Here is a 23,007-nt window from a genome sequence, read left to right on the forward strand (position 1 = left end):
CGTTTAATTTGCTCAATTTGTCATTTCAAAGGGGTTTTAGTGGCCCCCAAAGTAGAAGTTCACCATATAAAAGGACTATTGATATTCGCATTGCCCTGTTTTGATAATGGAGCAAACTCACCTTGTCTTTTATAATTTAACCAGCTGTTAAAGGATAAAGGTAAATGACATATTTGCCCCCATTTTATTACTTGGGACAGCCCCTATAGTGTAAAAGAGTAGTCATAAATACACTGGAGGGGGCTGTCCCGAGTAAAAAATTGGGAGGAGAGGGTGAATACATCACTTCCCTATTACAAATTCCCAAAAGCACTCTTGGCAGCCAATTAAAAAAGAAAAGGCAAGGTGAGTTCATCCCATGGTAGTGGGAATATCGGTAGCCTTTAAAAACTGAATAAAATGAGCCCACGAAAAAAATAAGGGGACGGATAAAATCCCCGCCCCCCCTCGTGACGGATAAAATCCCCGCCTTTAACGTTATTCGTATGAGTTTTAAAGGCAAAGAAAGATGTCAAAGGAACGGGAATTTATCCTCAAGCAGTGAACCATTCTCACATAAACCGTTAAAGGGGGGCAAAGGAACGGGAATGAATTTATCCTCAAGTAGTGAACCATTCTCAGTTCTCACAGAAACCGTTAGGAGGGGGAGGAGGAATATCATTTCCCAAAAATAAATAACAAGTAATATTCTCACTCCCCCTGTTTTGATATTGACACTTCTCACTTTATTAAACACTTCTCTAATTGGCCGTCGATAGCTTTGCTGGAACTACAACTTCCTGTAACAGCTCTTTAGGAAAGTGTCAAATGAGAGCAGATTAGCTACAAAAACATGGGAATGGCAATATGATTTTACAAAAGGAATATGTATTTAAAATCTATGTATGTGGGGTCATTGAATATCTGTTGATTTTGTATCTTTTACAACCGGTCTCTGTATAGACACCCATCTACAAATCGACGAACATTAGGTCACAACTCACAAAACCTTCAAGGCTTGAACCAGTTTATCATATAGCCTTCCTGTGGCAAAAACTACCACCTTCAATCATCCAAATACATCCTCACAGAATGGTAATGGCACTGTCTTTACGGCCCTGAACTTGCCCACATTGTTTAGGTGTTCATTCTCTAACCTGTTTAACAATAACTAGTTAATGTCAGAAGAATCACCCACTCCTTATTTGGTGCACGATCAAAGCCTGTTTCATGCAATGTGCACTATAAACTCCATAACTCTGAAGCAAGACTGAGTTGGTACTTATAAAAGTACTAGTATTCTGGTCTCATGCTATGCCTGGGTGTAAAATGATGGCCCCACACCATCAAACATGAGGTGTAAAATGGTGGGGGCCATCTCAATGCATAGGTTTGAGATGTGGACCCCACATCATCAATACCATTATGGGTAGAGATGGTAGCCCCACCCACCAAAACTTGAGGTGTAAAATGACAGGGCCCCATCCTATAAAAACATGAGGTGTAAAAAGTTGGCCCTATCCCATCAATAACATGAGATGTAAAATGGTAGGCCCCACCCTATGCATTGGTTTGGATGGAGATGGTGGGCCCACCATGAAGGTATAGAAGGGTGGGCCTACCCATGCTAGGCGTGGTTTATAAATGTTGGGCCCAGCCATTATAGCATGAGGTGTAAAATAGTGGGCTCACCTATCAAAACAAAACATGAGGTTTAAAGAAAAGGTTTTATTTTCTTACCATTCATAAAAAAATAAAAAATAAAAAAAATAAAATAAAAAATTTTTCTGGAAAGGAAGGGAATGACAATGGAAAGAAACATGTTTAGTATATATTATAGATAGATAAATAGATACCTGTAAAAATTCCAATGCCCTCTTCGGATAATCTCTAAGGAAGCTAAGAAAAAATCAAGCAACTGAGCATTGACTCTATTGATGTTGAGGGGCATCACGGTTTCGATCCAAGCAAGTCTTAGAACAAAATTTAAAACCTGCAACTCAAAGAAGAAGAAAAGATGAATATAGAATGTGTATAAATTGATGTTAGAATTTTTTTTGGAAGTGATGTTTAACTTACAATGGATGCAAAGTAGACACTGTTGTGATTTAGAATGAGCTCATCTCTGAGCCATGGGTTCCTTGATTTTCGATTGAGAAGCCCCCAATCCTTAACAAAATCCCAGTACAATTGGTAGAAAGTTGCTACTATGGAAGTGACAATGGCCAATACAAGCCATAGAGGAGTGGGCCGCATCCTGTATGTAAGCCTGGCGCCAGCAGCCAGCATGGCAGAAATGTACTTTCCAAAGTTAGCCAAGTGGTCTATGTCGTTCTCGTCGAACCATCTCCTTGCACACTTAAAATGACAGTGGAATGCCATGTCTCAGGCATGACAAGTTCAACAAATTAAACATAAAGGTTGAATAAGAAAATATGCTTGTTTCTATTCGATAGATAACCATAACTTTTTCTTTTCTATAGAATCACTAGCCACTGTATAACCACCCATGACTATGGAGATGATATTCTCACCCCTTTTGTTTGTCATTTTCCTGAAAATAAAGTTGTTTTGCAAAAAAAAGACAAACAAAAGTAATGAAAATATTGGGAAAGGGGGTGGAAATATGGTCTCCAACCCTTAAATTATGCCACATCCTCATGTGGCAAAGCACCCGCCTAACTGGCCGTGCGAAGGAACCAGCTCAGTATATGGTCCCACCTCTTCTGAGGCCACAGCCGAGGCAGGTAGTCATGAAGGGCGAAGGTGCTCACTTCCTCTACGAACTGAGGATGTATACTTCGAAAGAGAACTGAATGTCTTATTTGTGAATAAGATTAAATTAAAAAATATTATTCGCAGATAAGGATCAATTTTGGTCACATCCAAAGAGGCCCTAAAAAAATTGAATGCACGTGTGAATATATGTGCCTACAGAAGAAGGGGTTTGGTAGTGATACTTGCATGGCACGGCAATAGTATGGCATAAACGAGACAACATAAGCGAACTCCTTGTATCGCTTGCTAGTGGTGCATATCTGATACCAGTTTCTTCTGAAACCGCCTGCAACAAAATAGCAGGCAGAGAACTCCAAGTGCCTCAGCAGCGGGATCTGTAAAGAGAGAGAGAAAATAAGGAACATTTCTCCATCGAAAAAACAAGCAAAGTTCTAAAAAGGGAGAATAAATCACACAAAAGAACATATTCTCCAACAATCTTTGTTCCAAGAGACTTACTTAAGATAAAAAAAAAAGTTTTGAAAAAAAAATGTAGCACGGTCCTTTAGTCTTAAGGAAGTTCACCTGGCTGGTTAGCTGGTCTGCCATGAAGAAATCTACCATCATTACCTGAAAAGTAAGCAGATCTGAATTTCATTGAGTCGATCTACTTTCAAGCATTATATAGACCTCTAGCCATGAAAAATGAGAGAGAGAGAGAGAGAGAGAGAGAGAGAGAGAGAGAGAGATCCTTACCTTGTAGAATGGAGAGCATATTATCTTCCATATTACCCTCAGGAAGCAGTTGCGGCTCGAGCGGTAAAAGATGTTGAAAGGGCAGATGAGCAATCCAAAGAACAACTGGAATTCAAAGGCGTGGAGATCAGCTTCAGGCTCTTAAAATTTAGAACATGAATAACAACCGGCTCCTTCGTAATGCACGCACGACCATTCTTTTTCCCATTTATTTATTTATGCTGTAGATCTGTGTGTGTATTCTTTTTATTGTAGAGGAAAATGATATTTAAATCCCTTTTCAGTATGTTCACACCCTTCAGATTAAAATAAAGTAATTCTCAGTAAAAGAGAAAGAAAAGGGATGGAAATATCATTTCTCATATTTACATTTTTTCACATACAAAATGCATTCCATATGAGTTTAAAAATTTAACATTATAGGCTATCCACTTGGAATCGGATTTCTTACTTTGTTTTAGGTGGCCCCCATCGAACATAAAAAATAATGTGTGACAGAAATTACTATGAATGCTATCATAGGTAGCAAAAAGAAAATTTTGTTTGGAAAAAAGAGTTTCTACATGCTGTGTGCACGTGAAGTCCAATATTTTTTTCCAAAAGTATTGTGGGGCCCACTTCATAGGATAATTCAAACCGTTAATTTGTTGGGCCACAACATTAATAGGCTGTACCCCGTTAGTCCGTAGATCATCTCCATAGGATGATCCCGACCCTCTGATCTATAAAAGTTTATATAATGTGCAGTCCCTCAGCAGATCGGAGGGATAAGATCATCCTATGGAAATGATCTACGATGTATATGTTGTGGCCCAACAAATGAATGGTTTGGATCATCCTTTGAACATGGTTTTAAATTTTGGCCGAAACGAAACGAAATGACCGAAATACTTTGGTTTCAGCGAAACAAAATTTACGTGAAGTTCTTTATTTGGCAAAATTTCATTTTTAGCCATTTTTACAAAATTTCCACCGAAATTTATGAAATTTCCATCGAAGTTCATGCCGAAATTTTATACATTTTGGTCAAAATTAATAAAAAAAACAAAATCATTATCATAATTTTACATGATTTCGGCCAAAACCGAAATATTTCAGTTTCGGTGGTGGCGACACGAAAACCAAAATTTAAAACCTTGCATTTGAAGTGGGCCCCCACTAAACTTTTCAAAAAATACTGAACTTCACGTACACACACCATATGAAATCTCTGTAAAAATAACACAAAGCAAGTAGAGGAATGGAGAAGAGTAGGGATTACCAGGAAGAGAAATCCAGGGGTGGCATCAACTTGACGTTTGGAGAGGCTCTGTGATCTAATTAAAAGGTGGATTACCATGGCTCCCACAATCATAGTCATAAGGGATGTGCAGATCAAGAAGGCATCTCTGTATTTAAGGGCTCTATTTGGAGGGAACTCAAATATGAAGTTGTAGTTGATTCTACTGCTTCTCCATAGGAAGAGGTCGCAACCATACACAAATACATGCAAACTGAACAGGGCAAACATGCTGCACAAACGCAACACAAGTGTGTTAGATAGACCCAACTGATTTTTATTTATTTTTTGAACGGTAAAGACCCAATTGATTTTGTATTATGTCTCTTTTCTGAGGAATGATCTGGTGTAAAACGCCCGCATTGAGTTACAATGCAAGTCTGAATGGCGATCAAGATCGACTGCGTCAGTGGTAACTTACTATATAAGCTCTTTTTTGTTTGGATTTGAATTGTAGAGAGCACCAAATACTCTAATAGATTGAATGTGCTTGAAAGAAATTTTGTTTCAATAAAGAGGAATTACTCATAAATCCCATCACATCCAATCTAACAGTCAGATCCTTGATCAGATGATGATGGGCGGTGGGGCCCATCAATTGTTACTTGTATTGACTTTTTTTGGCTTACCAATTACCATCTGATGAAGTGGTCAATTATAAATGGTAACATAGGTCTTTTTCCAGAGTAAAAAGAAGTGAATCTGATAGTTTAGGTGGGGTCTTCCATCACATCCAATCTAACCATCAGATCCTTGAGCAGATGATGATAGGCGGTGGGGGCCATCAATTGTTACTTGTATTGACTTTTTTTGGCTTACCAATTACCATCTGATGAAAGTGCTCAATTCATAAATGGCAACATAGGTCTTTTTCCATAGTAAAAAGAAGTGAATCTGATAGTTTAGGTTGGGTCTTTAAGTACCTGAAAACTCGGTAAACAATTTCCATGTCACCTTGTTTTGCTGTTGCAGAGAACATGCCTAACAAGCGAGCCAAGATTGCGTATACAATGAATAAAGTTACAAAGCAACCTGTGAACAGACCTGCAACACAAACATAAAAAATAAGGAAACTGAAACGACGGGAGGAACTACCCACTCAGTTGGAGAAATAAAGAGAAAGAGAAAAGATAAATAAAATTTCAGGTGCGCCCGGGTTCCTAGATAAATTCCGGGTAAAAAAAAAGCGAAAAGATGAATGATCCAGTATGGAACACCTATAACAAATTACGGTGTGAGACACTTTCACTGTCGTTTGATCTTCATTGGAATACTGATAGAGATGGAGAGATTCTTTTGATGCATTACCTACTAAAAAGCTGATCATGTGAGAATCTTTATGAAGTTGAGGTCTCAAGAACTGCATTGCTCTTTTTCTATCATTAGCGAAGTGCTCTGTAAAGATGAATTCCACTTCTTTTGAGAGCCTAACCACCTACGAAAACCACTCAAGCATTGCCAAAGATTAAAATCATATGATAACTAGCTATATGAATAAGAGAGGGTATTTTGGGAAGGTAAGTTGGGTGCAATTTGCACCTAGTTGTGATGATACTTTGAGAATTACTGGTTGTCAAATCATTTCAACTTTAAGAAAAGTGTATCAAATGTACAAAATTCAAACAGATAGATCTCTACCTTCAATTTTATACAAGGAAAAATTAGGCGCCTTTTAGGGAACGTAAAGAAATCAAAGTGGAAATTATTCATATTTAGCAAAAAAAAACATGGATCACATTACTACATACATACCTTGTCTGAACTCATAAAATGTGACCTCTTCACCACTTTTGAGTAAGTTTCAGATGCTTCTTGGTTTGCTACCTGCCAAAAAAAATCCTAAAAATGACCATTTATATATAGAAGAATCATTTTGAATTCAAATAACTTGAGGTCCAATATATATATTTTGTTTTCTACACTCCAAATAATAAATAGGAGATGGTTCAAATTCAACTGCTCAAACTCCATTGATCATTTGGGATATGGCACTCAATTGGTTGAGGCCATTAGATCACAGCGAGTTTTGGGCCATGGGCAATCCACAATGACCCACCAATTGGACGGTCTAGAACTCTAGATCATTGGCTGATCTTCCCCATGGCTTTCTTGTTTCAAATAAAATTGCCATTTAGACACAGTTTTTATGAGATAAAATCATAACAAGCAATGTCAAGATGGTCGAGTTGGTCTAATCATAACAAGCAATGTCAAGATGGCCAAGTTGGTCTAAGGACACATAAATTAATTACCTTATCAAATTTCTTAAGTATCTTTGTGAATCCCACCATGTTCAAAGACCTGCGAAATTAAATATATTTACAGCTAAAAAACAGAACCCTCTGAACTTATCCAAACCAGAACACCTTCACCCGAAAAAAGCAAAAAAAGTATACTACTTCATGGGAAACTCTATAAATCTCAACATGCATTATAGTAACAAAAGAAAATGAAAGAAAAGACAAGAAAAGAAAAAGAAATACCTGTAAGTTTCCAATAACCCAAGACCTCTGTATAGCTCCACGAAAGCTGCTCTAATCATTTTCTCAGCACTTTGGATCTTTTTCCGGTTAACGAAATCGGAAGATTTTTCTCTATTGGAGTCAATCTGTAAATCTTCACGTAGCATCTTCGTGATTGCAGTGATGGTTTGCATTGGTGTTGTTGCAGGAATGTCAATCTGCATCGCCATTATTCGGTTCTTTTTATCTTTATTCGATCGCTTGGACGTGATGAAGCCTACATCTTCTCCCTCTGATGCCTTGACCACACCAGGTTCCACCATGTTCTCTAGGGAAAAAATCATAAATGGGGTTTGTAATTTCATTAACTGTTTGGAAGATGGTAAAACTAAAATAAGAGCAAAATTTGGTAAGAAACACATTTGACTAAAAAATTAATAAGGGAGCCTTCACATGATAAGTTTAAGGTATTACCCGAGTGGTGTAATGTAAAAGGCATTTGATATTAAGGTTTTTCCAAGTACATGACATTTAAACAAAGGGCGTTGATTGTAACGAACCCGAATCAGTCCGCAACGCGATTGATCTTCTTAGAGGGAAGATCAACCTCTTGATCCACTTTGAGGGAAGGGTCAGTCTTCCTTTGTGTGCAAAGACACACTTACCAGAATAAGTTTCTTCAATGATTTGAAAAAGGAATACTTACACGTTAAATAGAAAACCCACTATGCAACCACTTACTCCTTCCCAAACCAATCAAGATATCGTAACCCTTATTTCTCAGACTCCTAACCATACCAAACAAGTAGATAGAAAACTCACAAGCTACACAAATCTAAACTGATTTATTCCACCCAAGTGAGGCCCAACTAGGCACGTAACATTAAATCCCCCCCCCCCCCCCCCCCCCCAGTCCCGTATTCGACCCATTGCACAAAGAAGTTTTTAATGCTATACTATCTCACCAAATCGGTTACAGGATGGAGGGAGAAGAAACGTGAAACGAAAAAAAAGGGAAGAAGAACTGCCATCTCCCTCCCTCCCTCTGGCCGTTGATTTGCCATCTCTGTCCCCCCCTCTGGCCGTTTTGATCTTTTCTGCCTCTGAGTTCTCGTTTTCGCAGTTTTCCAGTGAAATTCCTCTGGATTTGGCCCACTCTTTTCCTTTGGTCGAATCTCTTGTTGCATTTTTATGCAAAACTAGGTATCAAAGGTTAGCTTCTTATTCTCCATAACCGCAATGGTTGTTGTTCATTGTTATTTGACAAAATGTCTATTGCTTGATTGTTGTCGTTTGCATTCCTGCATTCCTTTTCTGTTAGGCCTGCATTTTGGTAACTTTAAGTTATTTTGTTTCTCTCTGTTTTTTTTTTTGAATGGTGGTTATTTTGTTTCTCTAAAAAGGCATTAAGAGACAAAGGATGAAGTTGGTTCCCCTCTTCTTCTCAATCGCATGGAATCCAATCGAAGGAGGCAAATTGATTACGCCCTCGCATTCAGTTTTGGGTGACTAACAAGAACATAAGGAAGGATCGAAGGTTGGGTGAGGAAGGATGCTTCTGCAAGAAAAGTGGTCTTGAGCTACTGATGATTTATTTTAAAATATTTATCAATGCGTGGTGTTGTGTTGGAATCTATATTAGAGAGAATATCCCAAGTCCCACATTAAGTTGCCCGTAAAGTGGTATAACATAGAACCCTGAATGGAATGATAGAACATAAGGGAAGATGCTTCTGCAAGAAAAGTGGACTTGAAAAACCCTTCGGTTTTCTTTCATGGAACTCAGTTTTCTGTTAGCAGGCATTCAAATAGATATGCTACGCGTTAGAAGAATCAAATCGCAAAATACCTAGCAATCAATCCAAATAAATCATGAAGCCAGCATCAATTCCACAACATTGTAGATAAATAATGGTACAAAGGAAACTCACAAGGAAGGGGCAAATAAACAGTAAGCTAAAGAACTGATTTGTCTCATATTACAATGGTAATATGGAGGGTATCATGACAAAGCAGATGTATGGTATGAGTCTCCTTATATTGGTTTGATATACCCCACAATATAGTCCAGTAGTGAGACCCACTTAATAGGATTATCGAAACCGTTCATTTGTTGGGCCACAGCGTAAATAGGCTGTAACCCAACACAGGCATCATCAACTTGGGATTCCCTGTTGCTATGATCTCCCATTTGCCTAGGACGTTGTATGAGCCTTCTTGACCAGGCACATACTGTACTTGTGTATTTATCTTTTATTTAAACTCTAATATGCCTAGATTTGTTCATTGCTTGTCTGTGTTTGAGATATGAAGCCCCTCATAAAAGAAGTTGTGTTATTTATCTTTTATTTATGTGCCTAAATCTGTTCATTGCTTGTCTGTGTTTGAGATACATGAAGTTCTTCATAGAAAGAGGTTCTGTTTGATAATAGCACATTTGGTTTCTTGTAGTTTCATGATGGATATGATAACTACAGGCTTACACCAACAGCTGGAGGAAGACTGCTCTTATAATCACATATGTTCTGTTCATAGCAGCTTTAGCACGGTTTGTGGGTAAGTTTTAACCGATTGCTGCTGGTAGAATCATAATAATATTTGCACCTTTGTTTGTTCCAGAACTCGACCCGTGTTTCTAGTTACCATTCCTAATGCTTCAATTGATTGTAAGGTTGTAGACTTGTAATTATTGTATAACATAGGGTTTTTTTTTAAAGGCATTGTATACCACTTGAAATGTTGTAAAATAATAGTCTTTAATATCGTCATTTGGGCAATGAGGGGAACTTCCTTTGCCAAAAATGATCCATATTTTCGAAGGCAACAAAATCCACTATCATCTCGCACAGTTGTCTCTACCATGATCATGAGAATTTACACTTGAAAATTCCAGGATACAGAGACAAAAAGAACTGTGGAAGAAAGCCTTGTCGAGAAACCGACCTGAGAAACACAGGAAATCTGCCATTCATAAATTGATCAAATGGAAATTACAGAATTAGCATCCTCTATAACCTCTGATTACGTTAAGCCCCAAGTCATTTTTTTTTAAAGTTTCAGTGCAGAATAAGAGGTAACTGACATTCAACATGGACGAAAGAAGCAACTGACCTCCATGGAATGTATCATCAGTGAGTCATGGAATCTGAAAGGTCTTTTTTTGGGACTTCCAGCAATTTTGACGTTGTGGAAGAAAGCCATCAAGAGATGCATCCTGGTCCAAAACGCCCAATACAGGAATACACCAGTAGTAGAAATTTCTGAGCTTAAACAATTCGGCCGGAGGCCACTGCGTTGTATTAGGGTTTGGGGGAAAAAGGGGAAGGAGAGATTTACGGGAGACGGATGAGATGTAGGATTTAGGTGGAGAGAGTGTGGCGTGGAGGATTTAATAGAAGGGGAGATTGTCCACGTAGTCAACCTGTCTTGGTCCTAATATTATAAAGGGATTATCTAGGGCAAACGCAGAAGGCATTTCACTGCTTGGCTTTTACATGTGAGAGCATGCACCTAAGATGAATTAAATGAATACGACAAAATCTGCTGAAAAGTGAGCCTGTGTAGCTGCTCTCACATTGTCACATGTAACAGCCCACCCACGAAATGCCTTTTATGCTGTGTTCCCTACCAAATCCCATGTTATAAGAGATAGTAGATGACATCTTTTCTATTTTTATAAGGATTTTCTCTAAATTTTATTAAAATTTAAAAAATACATGTTGACATTTCAATATGATGTATAGCATAGATGAAGAGAGTAGTGGAATAAGTAGTCTATTGGGAGAAGACAAAGAAGCATTGGATTTGCCTCGAATTAACTCGGATAGCAGGGGTAAGTAGTGTTTGGTGGTGCAGAGAGTAAGGGAATAAGTACGGGGTATCATTCCCAAGATTCTTCAAGCAAAATTATACCATTTGGAATTGGGTTTGAAAGTTCTTAGGAGGATATAAGAATGTCACTTCAACATACACACAATAATTACCCAGAGACACCTCAGAGAGTCTCCAAGGAATTCAATGCAAAATTGGCAACCAAAGGAGGAATGACAACCCAAACACAAACGAAATCTCAAAGGCTGCCAAGCGTTTTGTTTAGCCAAACACACGCGATTTCTAGAAAATTTTATTAAAATTCACAAATATTGGCTGATATTTCGATACCTCAGACTCTGATAAATATATTATCAAACGGAACCCTACCAATATCTTGGTATTGGCCAAGGTCCAAGATGGCCTGGCCAAAATATTAACCCTTGAAACCTTTAATCCAGTATAGTTCTAGTTTTAACTGTTGTGATAAATGTCTTGTATTCTATCCGGAGTGATTTTGAGACTTTACTATTCACTTTACATGCAAGTGGCATCTCCAGCCACTAGGTTTACTATGCAATTGAGAGTATTTTTGGTAACATAGGAGTATTTATATATTGTTTTCAATATATTTTGTTTTAGGGTTGCGAGAAACCGATTCGGTTTAGAGTTCAGTGTGTGTTTATTTCTTTCTTGATTTTTAGCCACTTCACCCACTCACCCATCTCGAGACACCAGTTTATCATTAAAAAAACCCCACGGTAGCCAAATGTGCCCTAACATTTTTTTTAATCTATTAATCAAATAGTGAGTATTGTGGGCATCACTTCTGTATCATAATCCAATTTAAAGAGGAAAGACCAACCATATAAATGGTCTGAGTCATCTACTCATAAGACCAACCATATCTTTTCATTCCATTGAAGTAGTTTTGAAGAAAGAAAGGACTAGATGATCAATATAATCAGACATAGGAAGTTAGGAACTAATATGAAAAGCAACTTATTGCACTACGATTAAAGAGTAATATAGTATTTAATATCATCTCAAAGAAGAAGAACCCATAAAAAAAATCTCAAAGAAGAAGAAAGCGAACTAACCCAAACCTGAAAAATCGGTGGTCTCAATATCCGATCTCTCATGAAAACCTCTTGGCCGAGGTTCGTTAAAAACCTGCTTAAGCTCCACGAGAATATGAAGCTGTTTCTTGAGAATTTCTTCTCTCTCCGAAAATTCACTCTCTTTCTTTTCAAAGAAATTATTTACTTTCTTCAGCTCGTTCTCTAATCTCCTGAAAAACTCATTCGCCTTCCAACAAATCAAAAATAAATAAGCAATTTTTGCAACACTAATAAAAAATTAATGAGAAAAAAAAAATTAAATTCCTTAATTACCTCATCTTCTTCCGAAAATAACTGCTCAAGATCCCTTCCGTTCAAATCTTCCCGTTTTTCCAGCTACAAAGGAAAATAGAATGCATTATCAATAAGAACTCAATCTATAATCTGTCTTATATATAAAATTGCACCGATCCAATTTTTCTAACCGTCCGATCAATTGAACTTCTTAACGTCCGATCTGTGCAATTTTAGGTTATAGGCCATCCGAAAATCAGACGATGAACTAATCGACAAAAAGAAAATGAAATTCTTATCAATCAGATCTTAATCTATAATCTGTCATATATTTATAAAATTGCACCGATCTAATTTTCATAACCGTCCGATCAATTGAACACCGTAACCATCCAAATGCAGATCTTTGATCGAACAGCTACAAACGTCCGAGCTGTGCAATTTTAGGGTATAGGCCATCCGAAAATCAGATCATGAATTAAACGACCAAAAGAAAATGAAATGCATTATCAATCAGATCTCAATCTATAATCTGTCATATATTTATAAAATTGCACCGATCAAATTTTCCTAACCGTCCGATCCATCGAACTCCGTAACCATCCGAATGCAGATCTTTGATCGAACAGCTAAAAATGTCCGATCTGTATAATTTTAGGGTTCCGATCTGGAGAAAGACATAGATGGAGAGTTCCGATATAAAGATTACTCTCCATCTATGTGTTATTTTTATCATCATCTGAATCACCTTATGTTTTTCTCCACCGTTGAAAAATCCAGCAACGTATCTGAAGGGATGAAGAACAAAGAATCTGCAATGAAGATGTTCTTCAGTATCTGGTTTTCGAAAGATCCTTATCTTCTTCACGATTTGCTTCAATTGCCAGTAATTCATGAATGCTTCTTTCCATTCTGGGATCATTTGAGCTTCAAGCTCCTTGGAGAATTTCACCATTTTCTCTAATTTTTCAAAGCATGGAATCAAAACATAAGAAATTGGGAGAAGAAGAAGAAGAAGAAAAAGGAGGTTTTGAGGAGCAAAGAATCTCTTAAAACCCAAAATAACGTAATATATAGTCGACTTTCTTAGCGAAAGAACCGAAATCCTCTTACGATAATGCGAGTTCTCCTTTTTCCCATTCAAATAACCAAAACCGCCCATACGAGAAAGGCTACTGATATTAGCACTGATATGTTTTAATAATTGCACGGACTCAGCTTGTCTTTTCGTTTTTTTAATTGGCTTCTGTGAGTTTTTGGGAACTGGTTAACCTTTGGCAGCTGTTTAGGTAGTAAAAGACAATAATTGCACGGATTCAGTTGGGAACTGGTTAATCTTTGACAGCTGTTCAAGTAGTAAAAGACAAGATAATTAAGTGCAATTATCAAAACAAGGTAATGCCAATATCAGTTGCCATGAGAAACTGCGGAGCCACGGCACATAATACAATTGAGAGAGTGAGAGAGAGAGAGAGAGAGAGAGCATATTTAGTCACGTGATGAATCATATAACATGCAAATACACCACATAAATTAGAGTAAATTATTTGAAATGGAGAGAAACCATATTTAGTGATGTGATGAATCTTAGAATATACAAGAACATTACACAAATTAGAGGGAATTTTTTGAAATGGAAAGATCTTTCAAGACATAGTAGGGCATTGACTCATTGCCAAGAGTTATTTTGATCAGATCCATTGATATTGTTGGCCATCACCAACCCATCCTATTGCTCTCAGTCCTAATCTCATCATATGATTCTAGATCTTTGATCGAGTACGATTGAGATCTTTGTTTCGTTGTTGTACTTGAACCCACCTCGTCACTTTTCTTGCAGCACATGAGATCAACAATTCCGATCACCAAGCATATAAGCCATGTGTGGACTGAATCATGACTGTTTTTGTTCATCAAGACGAGATGGAGTCACTTCTTGAAAACTGATTGTGAAACAACTCCTTCAATTCTAGAGACACCTTATTCCAATTCTCACAGCATACATTTTTTTTCCAGCAATGAGTTACCCAAGCTGAGGTCTATCTATTCAATAGATCCAAACAAATTAAGGGCGATGATATTTTCACCCCCCCTTCAGTACGCATTCGCCCCCTTTTAACGTGATTTGACGTCAAAAAAGCGTTAAAGTTGCCCACTGTTCACGTTATAAGGGGGGCGAATGCGTAGGGTGTGAAAATATCATCTCCCTAAATTATTTCCAATGCCATTTTTAATGGAACCGTCGCTGTCTTTTTCTAAACATCTATTCATAGGCCACAAATTGGATCTTAGCATCGTCCAATGAGTGAGAATTTTTGTGCATAACCCATCCATAGCAAGGACTGGCAGTAAATGAAGAAAATGAATAGATTACATGAAAAGTGCACCGAGTGAGATGATTAGAGCCTTATCTCGCATAACTAAAATTTTGTTAGGCTGTAAATTAATAAAAACGAAGAGTACAAGGTTCATCTGTGATGTGGAGTTTAACTGCTCAGAAGCTTAAAACAAACGATGTTTTTGTTGGGTTGGACTTCTGAGCATGAATGGGACTTGAAACAGATGAGTTGGTTTGAGTGGCAATCGCGTGCCGCCAAAACTCCTCCCAATGCATTCCACGCCATAGGAGCACTTTCATCCGATGACAAGGCTTGTTGGGTATTAATAAAGCTATGGTGTGTCATCCTTATCTCCTCTTACGAATTCCAAGCCAAAAAAACACAAAAAAAAATAAATAAATTGGAATTTTGCTTGGATTTCTTGGGGAATGTGATTTTTCTCTTCTTTTTTTCCTCTCTCTCCCATCTCTATATTGGTAATCATACTTCACTACTCTGTTAGGTTGACAGCCAAACACTATATACCACTATTCTACGAGGTAAGTTCCTTGTCTCCTCAATGTTGACCTACTTGCACCACTAATCTACGAGGTTAATACTTGCAACCAAACAGTCAGGTGAGGTTATCTGACTTACCTTGGACATAGGCTTTTACACGTAATCATGTAAGCTATGTATGTGCACTTTGTGTATGAAATTCTTCTTAAACATTGACCATCTACTAACCGTTTACTCATATTAATCCCATTTTGATCTTAGAAAACGATCATGAATTCAGAGGAGAGAGAGAGAGAGAGAGAGAGAGAGAGAGAGAGAGAGAGTGCCACGAATTGAGATGAATTCATCTACTCTGTGTCCTATATTTGGTTGTATGGTTGGAGGATTTAGAATGCCATAACGGTGGCACTTGTTGGACAATCTGATAGAGCGGTCATAACGGGCATAGGACATGGTATAAAATTCACACAAATGGGACGTTACTACAGTCTAATTAATATATTTAAAGCAAAAGGTTAGTCCCTGTTCCTTTGAGATTTTGGCAACAGATTGTGAGCCCCAAACTGATTATTGATCTCAAAAATTAAATGACAGGGCCAAAGTCTATAGGTAGAACGATTAAAATCACCGGGTGTTAAAACGTTGACAATCTACCAAGGCCCTGTTCGTTTGAGATTATGTAGTAACGGGTCTTGTAATTGTTTGCCGGGAATTGCATAGATTTGAAAGAGACCCCCACCAAGCAGCTAGACTCGGCGGGAATCATCGGATATTAAAACATTGACAATCTACTAAGGCCCTGTTGATTTCAGATTATTTAATTTTGAGACCAATAATCAGTTTGGGGCTCACAATCGGTTGTCAAAATCTAAAACAAACAGGGTGTCCTCTTTGTTTTCGATTATGAGAACTGATTTGTGGAGAAAGGGCATACAAACACATACTCATCATCCCATCCTTGATATGTGATCCAACCGCGGCTCACATTTTGAGAAGCTGCTGTTGGATCAAATATCAAGGGTGGTACTTCCATCGTACCACCTCTATGTATTCGTATGCCCACTCATCATATAATTTCTCCAGATCTGTGATTCCAAACTGATTATTGTACTTGAAATTATGTTATCGTAATGAGGGTGTTTGATTATATGAATAGAAAGAATTATTTTTGGACAGGCAGGTATTCATAATAAGCGAACTCAAAGAATTCCATGTGGGTGTTTGAAAATTTGGTCTGACAATTTATTTTTTGATAAGGATTAGGGAATGTTTGGCTACGCTGAATATTTTTCCTGGAATATTAGCTTATCCAAAGGTGGAGGAGGGTGGGAGAGGGATAGATATGAGAGGGACCGAGTGATGCGATGGTAAGAAAAGCTTAAAAAACATGTAACAAGCTAACTATACTTAAAATCTGATTGACCTTTTCCTGATTTTTTAACCTCTTTCACCCTTCACAAAATCGTACCCTCTCAGATCTCTCCTTCTACCACCCACCCTACGCCTCTCTCACCACTAGGAGAAACTAATTTATCATGAAAAAAAAATCCTAATTGGCAGACATGCCCTCAATGAAGCTTTTTTCATGGTTGTCAAGCATGCAACCAAGCAACGTGATTTAAATTTCAAGAAAGTTAAGAAGAGGCAAACTAAACCTAAAGAGAAAAAATCATGAGAAAATTTTTCAAGGAAATGTTTTTCCGAAAAATAAATTTTAGGGTTACAAAACATACTCCTAATTTAAGGATCCATCTTTTATAATCTGGTTTCTCTCGGTGAATTAACAAAGGAAAAATGATGAACTGATTTTTGTTTTTTTTTATGGAGAATCACCCATTCAACACCTAAACAAGGCTCTTGAGATGAAAAACATTATTCCACAATTTCTTTTACAAGAATTTTGCAATTCAAACGAGGACTTAGTTTTCACTTCCACCAAGCAAATGTGAAAAAAAGAAAAAAAAAAGGGAAATGTTATCAGCACTACTGTATTTTGATGAGGGCACTATTCACTTTATTAAAAGTACGATATAGCCCACACCATAGGATGATCCAAACCGTCCATTAGATGGGCCACAGCCTAAATAGGTTGTGCCCCAAAAATCATTTCCATAGGTTGATCCTAACCCTCTGATCTGAATGTTAGAAGGTTGATCCTAACACTCTATAGATCGGAGGGTTAGGATCAACCTATGGAAATGATTTTTGGGGCACAACCCAAAAATAATCCTAAAATATGAAAAACGCTCGGCCTTGTTTGATTCCATCCGAGGAATTTTTTATTGGAAAAGTCTGGAAAGGAAAATATTTTAAAATTTTCCTACTTATTTTTAGCACATGAAAAGGGATAAAATTGAGCCATCACTATTCAACTTTAACAACCGGTATGATAATATCCTTCCAAAATAACCACAGTAAGATAATTTCCTGTAAGGAGAAAAAAAAATAAAAATGCGGTGAGCGTGGATCGAACACGCGACCTTCAGATCTTCAGTCTGACGCTCTCCCAACTGAGCTATCCCCGCTTAATGTTTAAGTTGCAGATATCAAATATCATACTCTTTACAATCGTCTCCTCGTATTTTGAAAGCAAAAGAATCAAGTGTTGGGGAATTGTTCTTGGGTCGCTGGGACGGCAGGGGGATTCGAAATGCAGGGGATATGGGAAAGATGGATGGTTTGGATTGTAGGAAAGGTTTTTGTTGTAATTGCAATCATATTGAGGGTAGAAATGGTGGTGAAGTTAGGTAATGGCACCATTTCTTAATTGATTATTCCATTCTTTCTACATGTCTAGATTGTAATTTGTCTCATTTAAATATTCTCCCTTACCGTTTATATAATCTGTCACTACAGATTTAGTTTCTTCTCATTGTTAGAAGATGTAACTGTAAATGCTAACCGATTAAACTCATCCCAGAATGCTGGGAATTTTGTATGTGATTGATGTAACAAATAGATGGAGAAAAGACAGATGGTTTTAATTTTCCTGGCAGTATCTCATTTTCTAAATATTTGGTCCCATTACTCTCATACTCTGAAACCTTTTGCATTTTCTCTTAGATGCATGATCATTGGGATTTTTTTGAACAAGTGAAAGAAGAAGATTAGACGCAAGATGGGTTTTATCTGAAATCCAGATATCTGCTTAATTTTTATGTTGGGTTATGTCCATACGAGCGACTCTTCATTCAGCTAGTGACAGTACCCCAACATTCTTTTGTGATTAAAGTCCCAAAGCTGCCTTGTAAAGGGATTTCAACTATTGCCTTGAATGGGCGGCCCAGTGCACGAGGCTCCCGCCATTGCCTTGCTAAGAAACAAATGAAATTTTGGGTTCTTCAATATAGAATCTTTACTATTTGGTTGCGCGATATAGACTCAGAGAGTAGAGAGTAGTGGAATAAGTAGTCAACAGCGAGGAGACAAGAATTGGATTTGCTTGGAGCTTACATCGGAGAATAGTGGCAAGCAGTGTTAGACTGTTAGGTTGTCAACGGAGTAGAGTAGCAGGGGTGTTATTACAGAGAGAGGTAAGAGAGAGAAAGAGAGAGAGAGAGAGAGAGAGAGAGAGAGAGAGAGAGGTAAGCGAGAGAAAAGCATCATTCAAAAGAAATTCAATCAAAATTCTACCTTTTTTGCGGATTTTGGTTTGGATATCATAGGGAGGGGACAAGGGTGGCACATCACCAGACATGGAATTATTAGCCATGAGACATCCCCGGGAGTCTTCTGGGATGTCAATGCTATATTGGCAACCAAACAAGGGGTTTTGTTGTTGATGGACAGAGCTATGAAGTTGGTGCTTTTGAGTTCCTTTACTTAAATCTTCAGTATCGGTAATTTTAGAACCAGAATTTTGACTCAAATCAAGCTGGACTTGGAACAGCACGTGGAGAAGAAACAGCTTTTTGTTATCAGCATGCAGCATCAAAATACGATCTTCTTTTATGCTAACATTGGGACAATTGTTACAATCAAGTTCATCTAAAGAGTTATCGGAATTGAGGTTGAGGTTGTTTCCATGAGAAATGCAGTAACAGCAGATACTTCCCATCCCAGGTGTGTTTTTTAAGCATCTAAATTAGGTCAACAGACTCTATGAAACATTATGTACCACTTGAGGCTCTTTCAAGATAGTTTTCTTTTACTGAAATCTGAATTTAAAGGGTTATATTGGACAGAAATGTATCTGCATGGAATATCCGATACCGAAAGAGGAGCTTTCTGTTGATCTCCTTCGAGTTCAGATGTACTGAATTGATGGTCAAAGGTTTTTTAAGGTTGGCATTGTCCTTGAAATCAATCAAATTCAATGTGGAATGGCATCTTTATTGATATCAACATTATGAGGGCGGAGTCTTACTGGTTATGTCTCTCCTGAAGCTCATGTTTCCCATTTCAAATCAAGGTAAAATCCCAACTCAGATTCTGGCTACATTTGTTGACCCATCAAATGTGAGAAACTTTGTGGCAGTCCAAGCAATAGAAATGATCATGTTTTCTTGGAGAAAAGCCCAATGGGGTATTGAAAGAGAAATCCATACCAGATCAAATGAAGGATCACCTTCTGCATGATAGAATAATAATATAGGAGTCCATTGAATATATGCAAGTATCCTCCCATCACCTAGCTTTTCATTTAGTCATAGATTTACCACTAAGTTTGCTGGTCAAGCATGGTGAAGCTCCAAATTGCTCATGAAAACAACATTTAAATTCAAACCCTGCCCGAAGTGCTTCTTCAAGAGCCCAATCTCCTATTCAATCACCAAGGACTCTGCTCTCAACTCCGCCATATTTGTCGTCACTGCCAACCACAGCTTAAAGCTTCACAAATCCATCTAGCGAATCTTATCATCCAGTTCCAAATGCGTTGCTCTTCGATTCCCCCAAGGCCTTCTCATGTACTCACTCGTTCTTTGTATCATCTTCAAAACCTTCGCTTCCATCGATGAATGCTTTATTGTCGACAATGTCAACTACGATGTTTGTTGTGTCGATTACTTCTCTGCCTCGGCCCTCAACTTCGATCTCCTCATCCGTTACGACCTCAATTGTTTGATTCAGATCGACTGCACCCAAATTCTCTCTATGTTATTGTCGAAATTTGAATCATTGTTGACCATCTCATCAACACAACTTGATCGAATTTCAGTTCACAGAAGATCGCATTGGCCGATACCATCCAATTCTCGACGATGATCTGAGCAGCAAAGCCCATGCTCGCCAATGTGGGATTGGAAGTTGTAATTACACAGTCAAAACTGTTGTCCGCGGGCGAAATTCTTGGCTTCACAACGCCAAAGATCACCAAGGGTGGAATCGATACAGTTGTTTTAGTTGGCGAGGGAACGTTTCATCTTGACGTGTCTATGATTGCGAATCTGGGAATTAGGGCTTTTTGGTGTGATCCACTTCTTATGGTTTTTGTTGTATGATTATGATCATAAGGGCACAAAGAGGCTTGGAAAAATGTGATTTTGAAAGCAAAGGATGCGGCTTGTTGGGGATTGTTGTTGTGATGCTGGGGCGGAAAGGAACCCTTTGTAGAAGCCGATGTGAGAGAGTTCTTGCCTTGACGGTTGTTTTGATGTTGGAGCTTTCCGTTACATGGATCTCTCTCTTTGAAGATTGTCGATGCTTGGATACAGATTGCTTGCCCGTGACTTCCAATTGATTGAGGGAGGCTTTTGGGAAGCCAATTCTAATGTCGTTTGAGGCTGAGTTTCTTCTTGGCTTCCTTCAGGGTTAGAGCCAGGAGATCCCAATAAATTCAAAATGTGGGGATATGGGAAAGATGGATGGTTTGCAGTGTAGGAATGATTCTTGTTGTAATTTTAATCATATTGAGGGAAGAAATGATGGTGACCTTACGACAGATTCCACCACAGATTACCTTATGCTATGGCCTATGGCGGATCTGTTCATATAAGTCTTTGTAAACAGATCCCTAGAGCTTCGACAGCTCTAATACCATTCCAAATCACTCTTGATTGCAGAAAATAAAGAAGAAAAGAATGAAGGAACCTCCAGAATTCCTAACGAAAGAACCTCTAGAAAACCTAAGGAAAAACTCAAGAATAGTTTTATATGGCTCACGAAATCTATTGTAGTGTACATGACATGAGACAAAAGAATGAAGGAACCTCCAGAATACCTAATGAAGGACTCTCTTGTACTCTTTGCACACATTGGAAGTTGCTGATCGCTTCTTCATCTGTGGATGTAGAGTACACACTGCAACAAACCATGTAAATCCTGTTTTTTTTTTTCTATGCGTGTTTTTTTCCCATTGTAGATAGTTGTGGGTTGTTTGCAGTTTGCACAACACCAACAAGAAGAAACTTTTGGAGGCGGGTGACTTGGTCTACAAATTGGAATATAAACTAAACTTGCTTCAACTGAATTGCTATTTCCACATGGGAAGGAAGCTTATGGCTTGTTTGATGATTGGGAACTAGGAGTTATTGCATGAGAAGGCATGAAGGACTGAAATGTGACTGCTCAACCTCTCCTCAACATCACAGATTCAATTAATGCTCATAATGCAGTGCTTATTGGTTTCTATCGGTTGCTTTTCCATACATTTTGTGAAGGGTTGCTGTCACTTTTTCGTGTTTGGATGAAGTTTCTTTGCCTCTGTAACATATTTTGATGGGAGTATCTAGATCATCCCCACCCCACCCCACCACACACACACACACACACACACAATCATAACGAAAGAGAAGAAAGCATTTTTGGAGTTCATGTAGAGTGCCAAGCAATGATTTCTACAAAACCTCATGGTGCCGATGATTACCCTGTACATGTTAGGTACACATATTTCAAGAGTGTGTGCCATAATTGGAAGACTTTGGATGATCTGGGATCCTTTGTATTCCCCCTATGTTTTAGATATTGTATCTATGGATAGGATTGGTGTTTTGTTTTCTCAATTGTAATATCTTTTTTTATCTTAATACACCAGTAGGGGTCCTGCCTAACCCCAGCTTGCCTGCAAACATGAAGGAGTAAAAAGTACAATCTGGTGCTGCTCTGGTTATAATGATTTCCAGACCGTGTTCAATTTCTTGCGACTTTCATCTTGATGCTCATCTCCCTGCTGCTAGTCTGCTACTACATTGTACCATTATTGCACTTATTGTCGCTTAAGTGACCAGTGATGGTGTTGTATAAGCTTTTATTTAATATTCCTCAGGCAATGAGTCTGGTAAATGGGTCAAGGTGAATGAAAAGAAAACACTCCCATGATGTTTTGCCGCAGCTGGACCGTGTTATCCCTGGAAATCGCAGGTTCATTTCTTTCTGAAAAGCTACTTTATTCATCTTATTACTAAGCAGTAAGCACAAAAATCTGTACATGGTGTTTAGGATTGGCATGTTTTTCTTCTCTTTATGTTACCTCCTTTCATATCTGCAGTGTTCTATGTGGTTTCAAACCCGTCCACTTTCTACAAGGAGTTCAAAGCTGAGAAGTGGGCTCCACCATGAGATCATCTCTGCACCAGCTTAGAGATCAATTGGGTTCCAATGGCTTCAAAACTAAGGTCTGATTGTAGCTGACCTTCCTAGTGTTGGATTATTATAATCGTTCATATTTTCTATGACGACTTTGATCCAACAATGATTGGGTTCTTGTGATTCACCAACCAGGTGCACTCTTTCCACTTTATTTTCGTCAATAGTTTAATACAATGGAAAAGAATTGTATGCCTTTTGAGATGGTCAAACTTCAATCCTTTGGTAGATCTGAGTTTAACTCATGGAAGTGAAATACTCAATTCGGTCTAAAATATATGAATTAT

General features: G+C 38.1%; 1 protein-coding gene, 1 long non-coding RNA gene, 1 other non-coding gene and 1 pseudogene across 3 annotated transcripts; 2 read left to right on the top strand and 2 right to left on the bottom strand.

Moving 5' to 3' along the window:
* Positions 1–847: 847 nt before the first annotated feature.
* On the bottom strand, positions 848–13,413 carry LOC143860597 (phosphate transporter PHO1-like). Its single transcript, XM_077371319.1, has 15 exons — positions 13,108–13,413; positions 12,399–12,461; positions 12,111–12,312; positions 7,216–7,522; positions 6,985–7,033; positions 6,485–6,556; positions 6,041–6,167; positions 5,656–5,776; positions 4,715–4,964; positions 3,454–3,558; positions 3,283–3,327; positions 2,940–3,092; positions 2,059–2,337; positions 1,836–1,972; positions 848–1,136 (listed from the first exon to the last, which is right to left on the bottom strand). The coding sequence occupies exons 1-15, from the start codon at positions 13,312–13,314 to the stop codon at positions 1,049–1,051; spliced, it is 2,205 nt and encodes a 734-aa protein (XP_077227434.1). The 5' UTR covers positions 13,315–13,413; the 3' UTR covers positions 848–1,048.
* Positions 13,414–17,648: 4,235 nt separating this feature from the next.
* On the bottom strand, positions 17,649–17,721 carry TRNAF-GAA (transfer RNA phenylalanine (anticodon GAA)). The gene has a single exon. It is a non-coding gene; the product is annotated as a tRNA-Phe (tRNA).
* A 102-nt stretch (positions 17,722–17,823) lies between these two features.
* On the top strand, positions 17,824–22,916 carry LOC143862468 (uncharacterized). The gene is made up of 3 exons (XR_013240323.1): positions 17,824–17,943; positions 22,401–22,495; positions 22,623–22,916. It is a non-coding gene; the product is annotated as an uncharacterized LOC143862468 (long non-coding RNA).
* Positions 19,486–21,596, top strand: LOC143862467 (2-(3-amino-3-carboxypropyl)histidine synthase subunit 1 pseudogene; annotated as a pseudogene).
* Positions 22,917–23,007: the final 91 nt, after the last annotated feature.

This window comes from Tasmannia lanceolata, unplaced genomic scaffold, assembly GCF_043159265.1.
Source record: "Tasmannia lanceolata isolate RefF3 unplaced genomic scaffold, GAP_Taslan_0.1 ptg000037l, whole genome shotgun sequence".
In the NCBI taxonomy this organism is placed as follows: Eukaryota; Viridiplantae; Streptophyta; class Magnoliopsida; order Canellales; family Winteraceae; genus Tasmannia; species Tasmannia lanceolata.

Excerpts from the sequence above, each read along its gene's own strand:
- LOC143860597 (XM_077371319.1), bottom strand. The coding sequence starts at position 13,314 with ATGGTGAAATTCTCCAAGGAGCTTGAAGCTCAAATGATCCCAGAATGG. Across the intron at positions 12,462-13,107 it reads ACGGTGGAGAAAAACATAAG|CTGGAAAAACGGGAAGATTT; the intron begins GTGATTCAGATG and ends TTTCCTTTGTAG. Across the intron at positions 5,777-6,040 it reads CATGATCAGCTTTTTAGTAG|GTCTGTTCACAGGTTGCTTT; the intron begins GTAATGCATCAA and ends TTTGTGTTGCAG.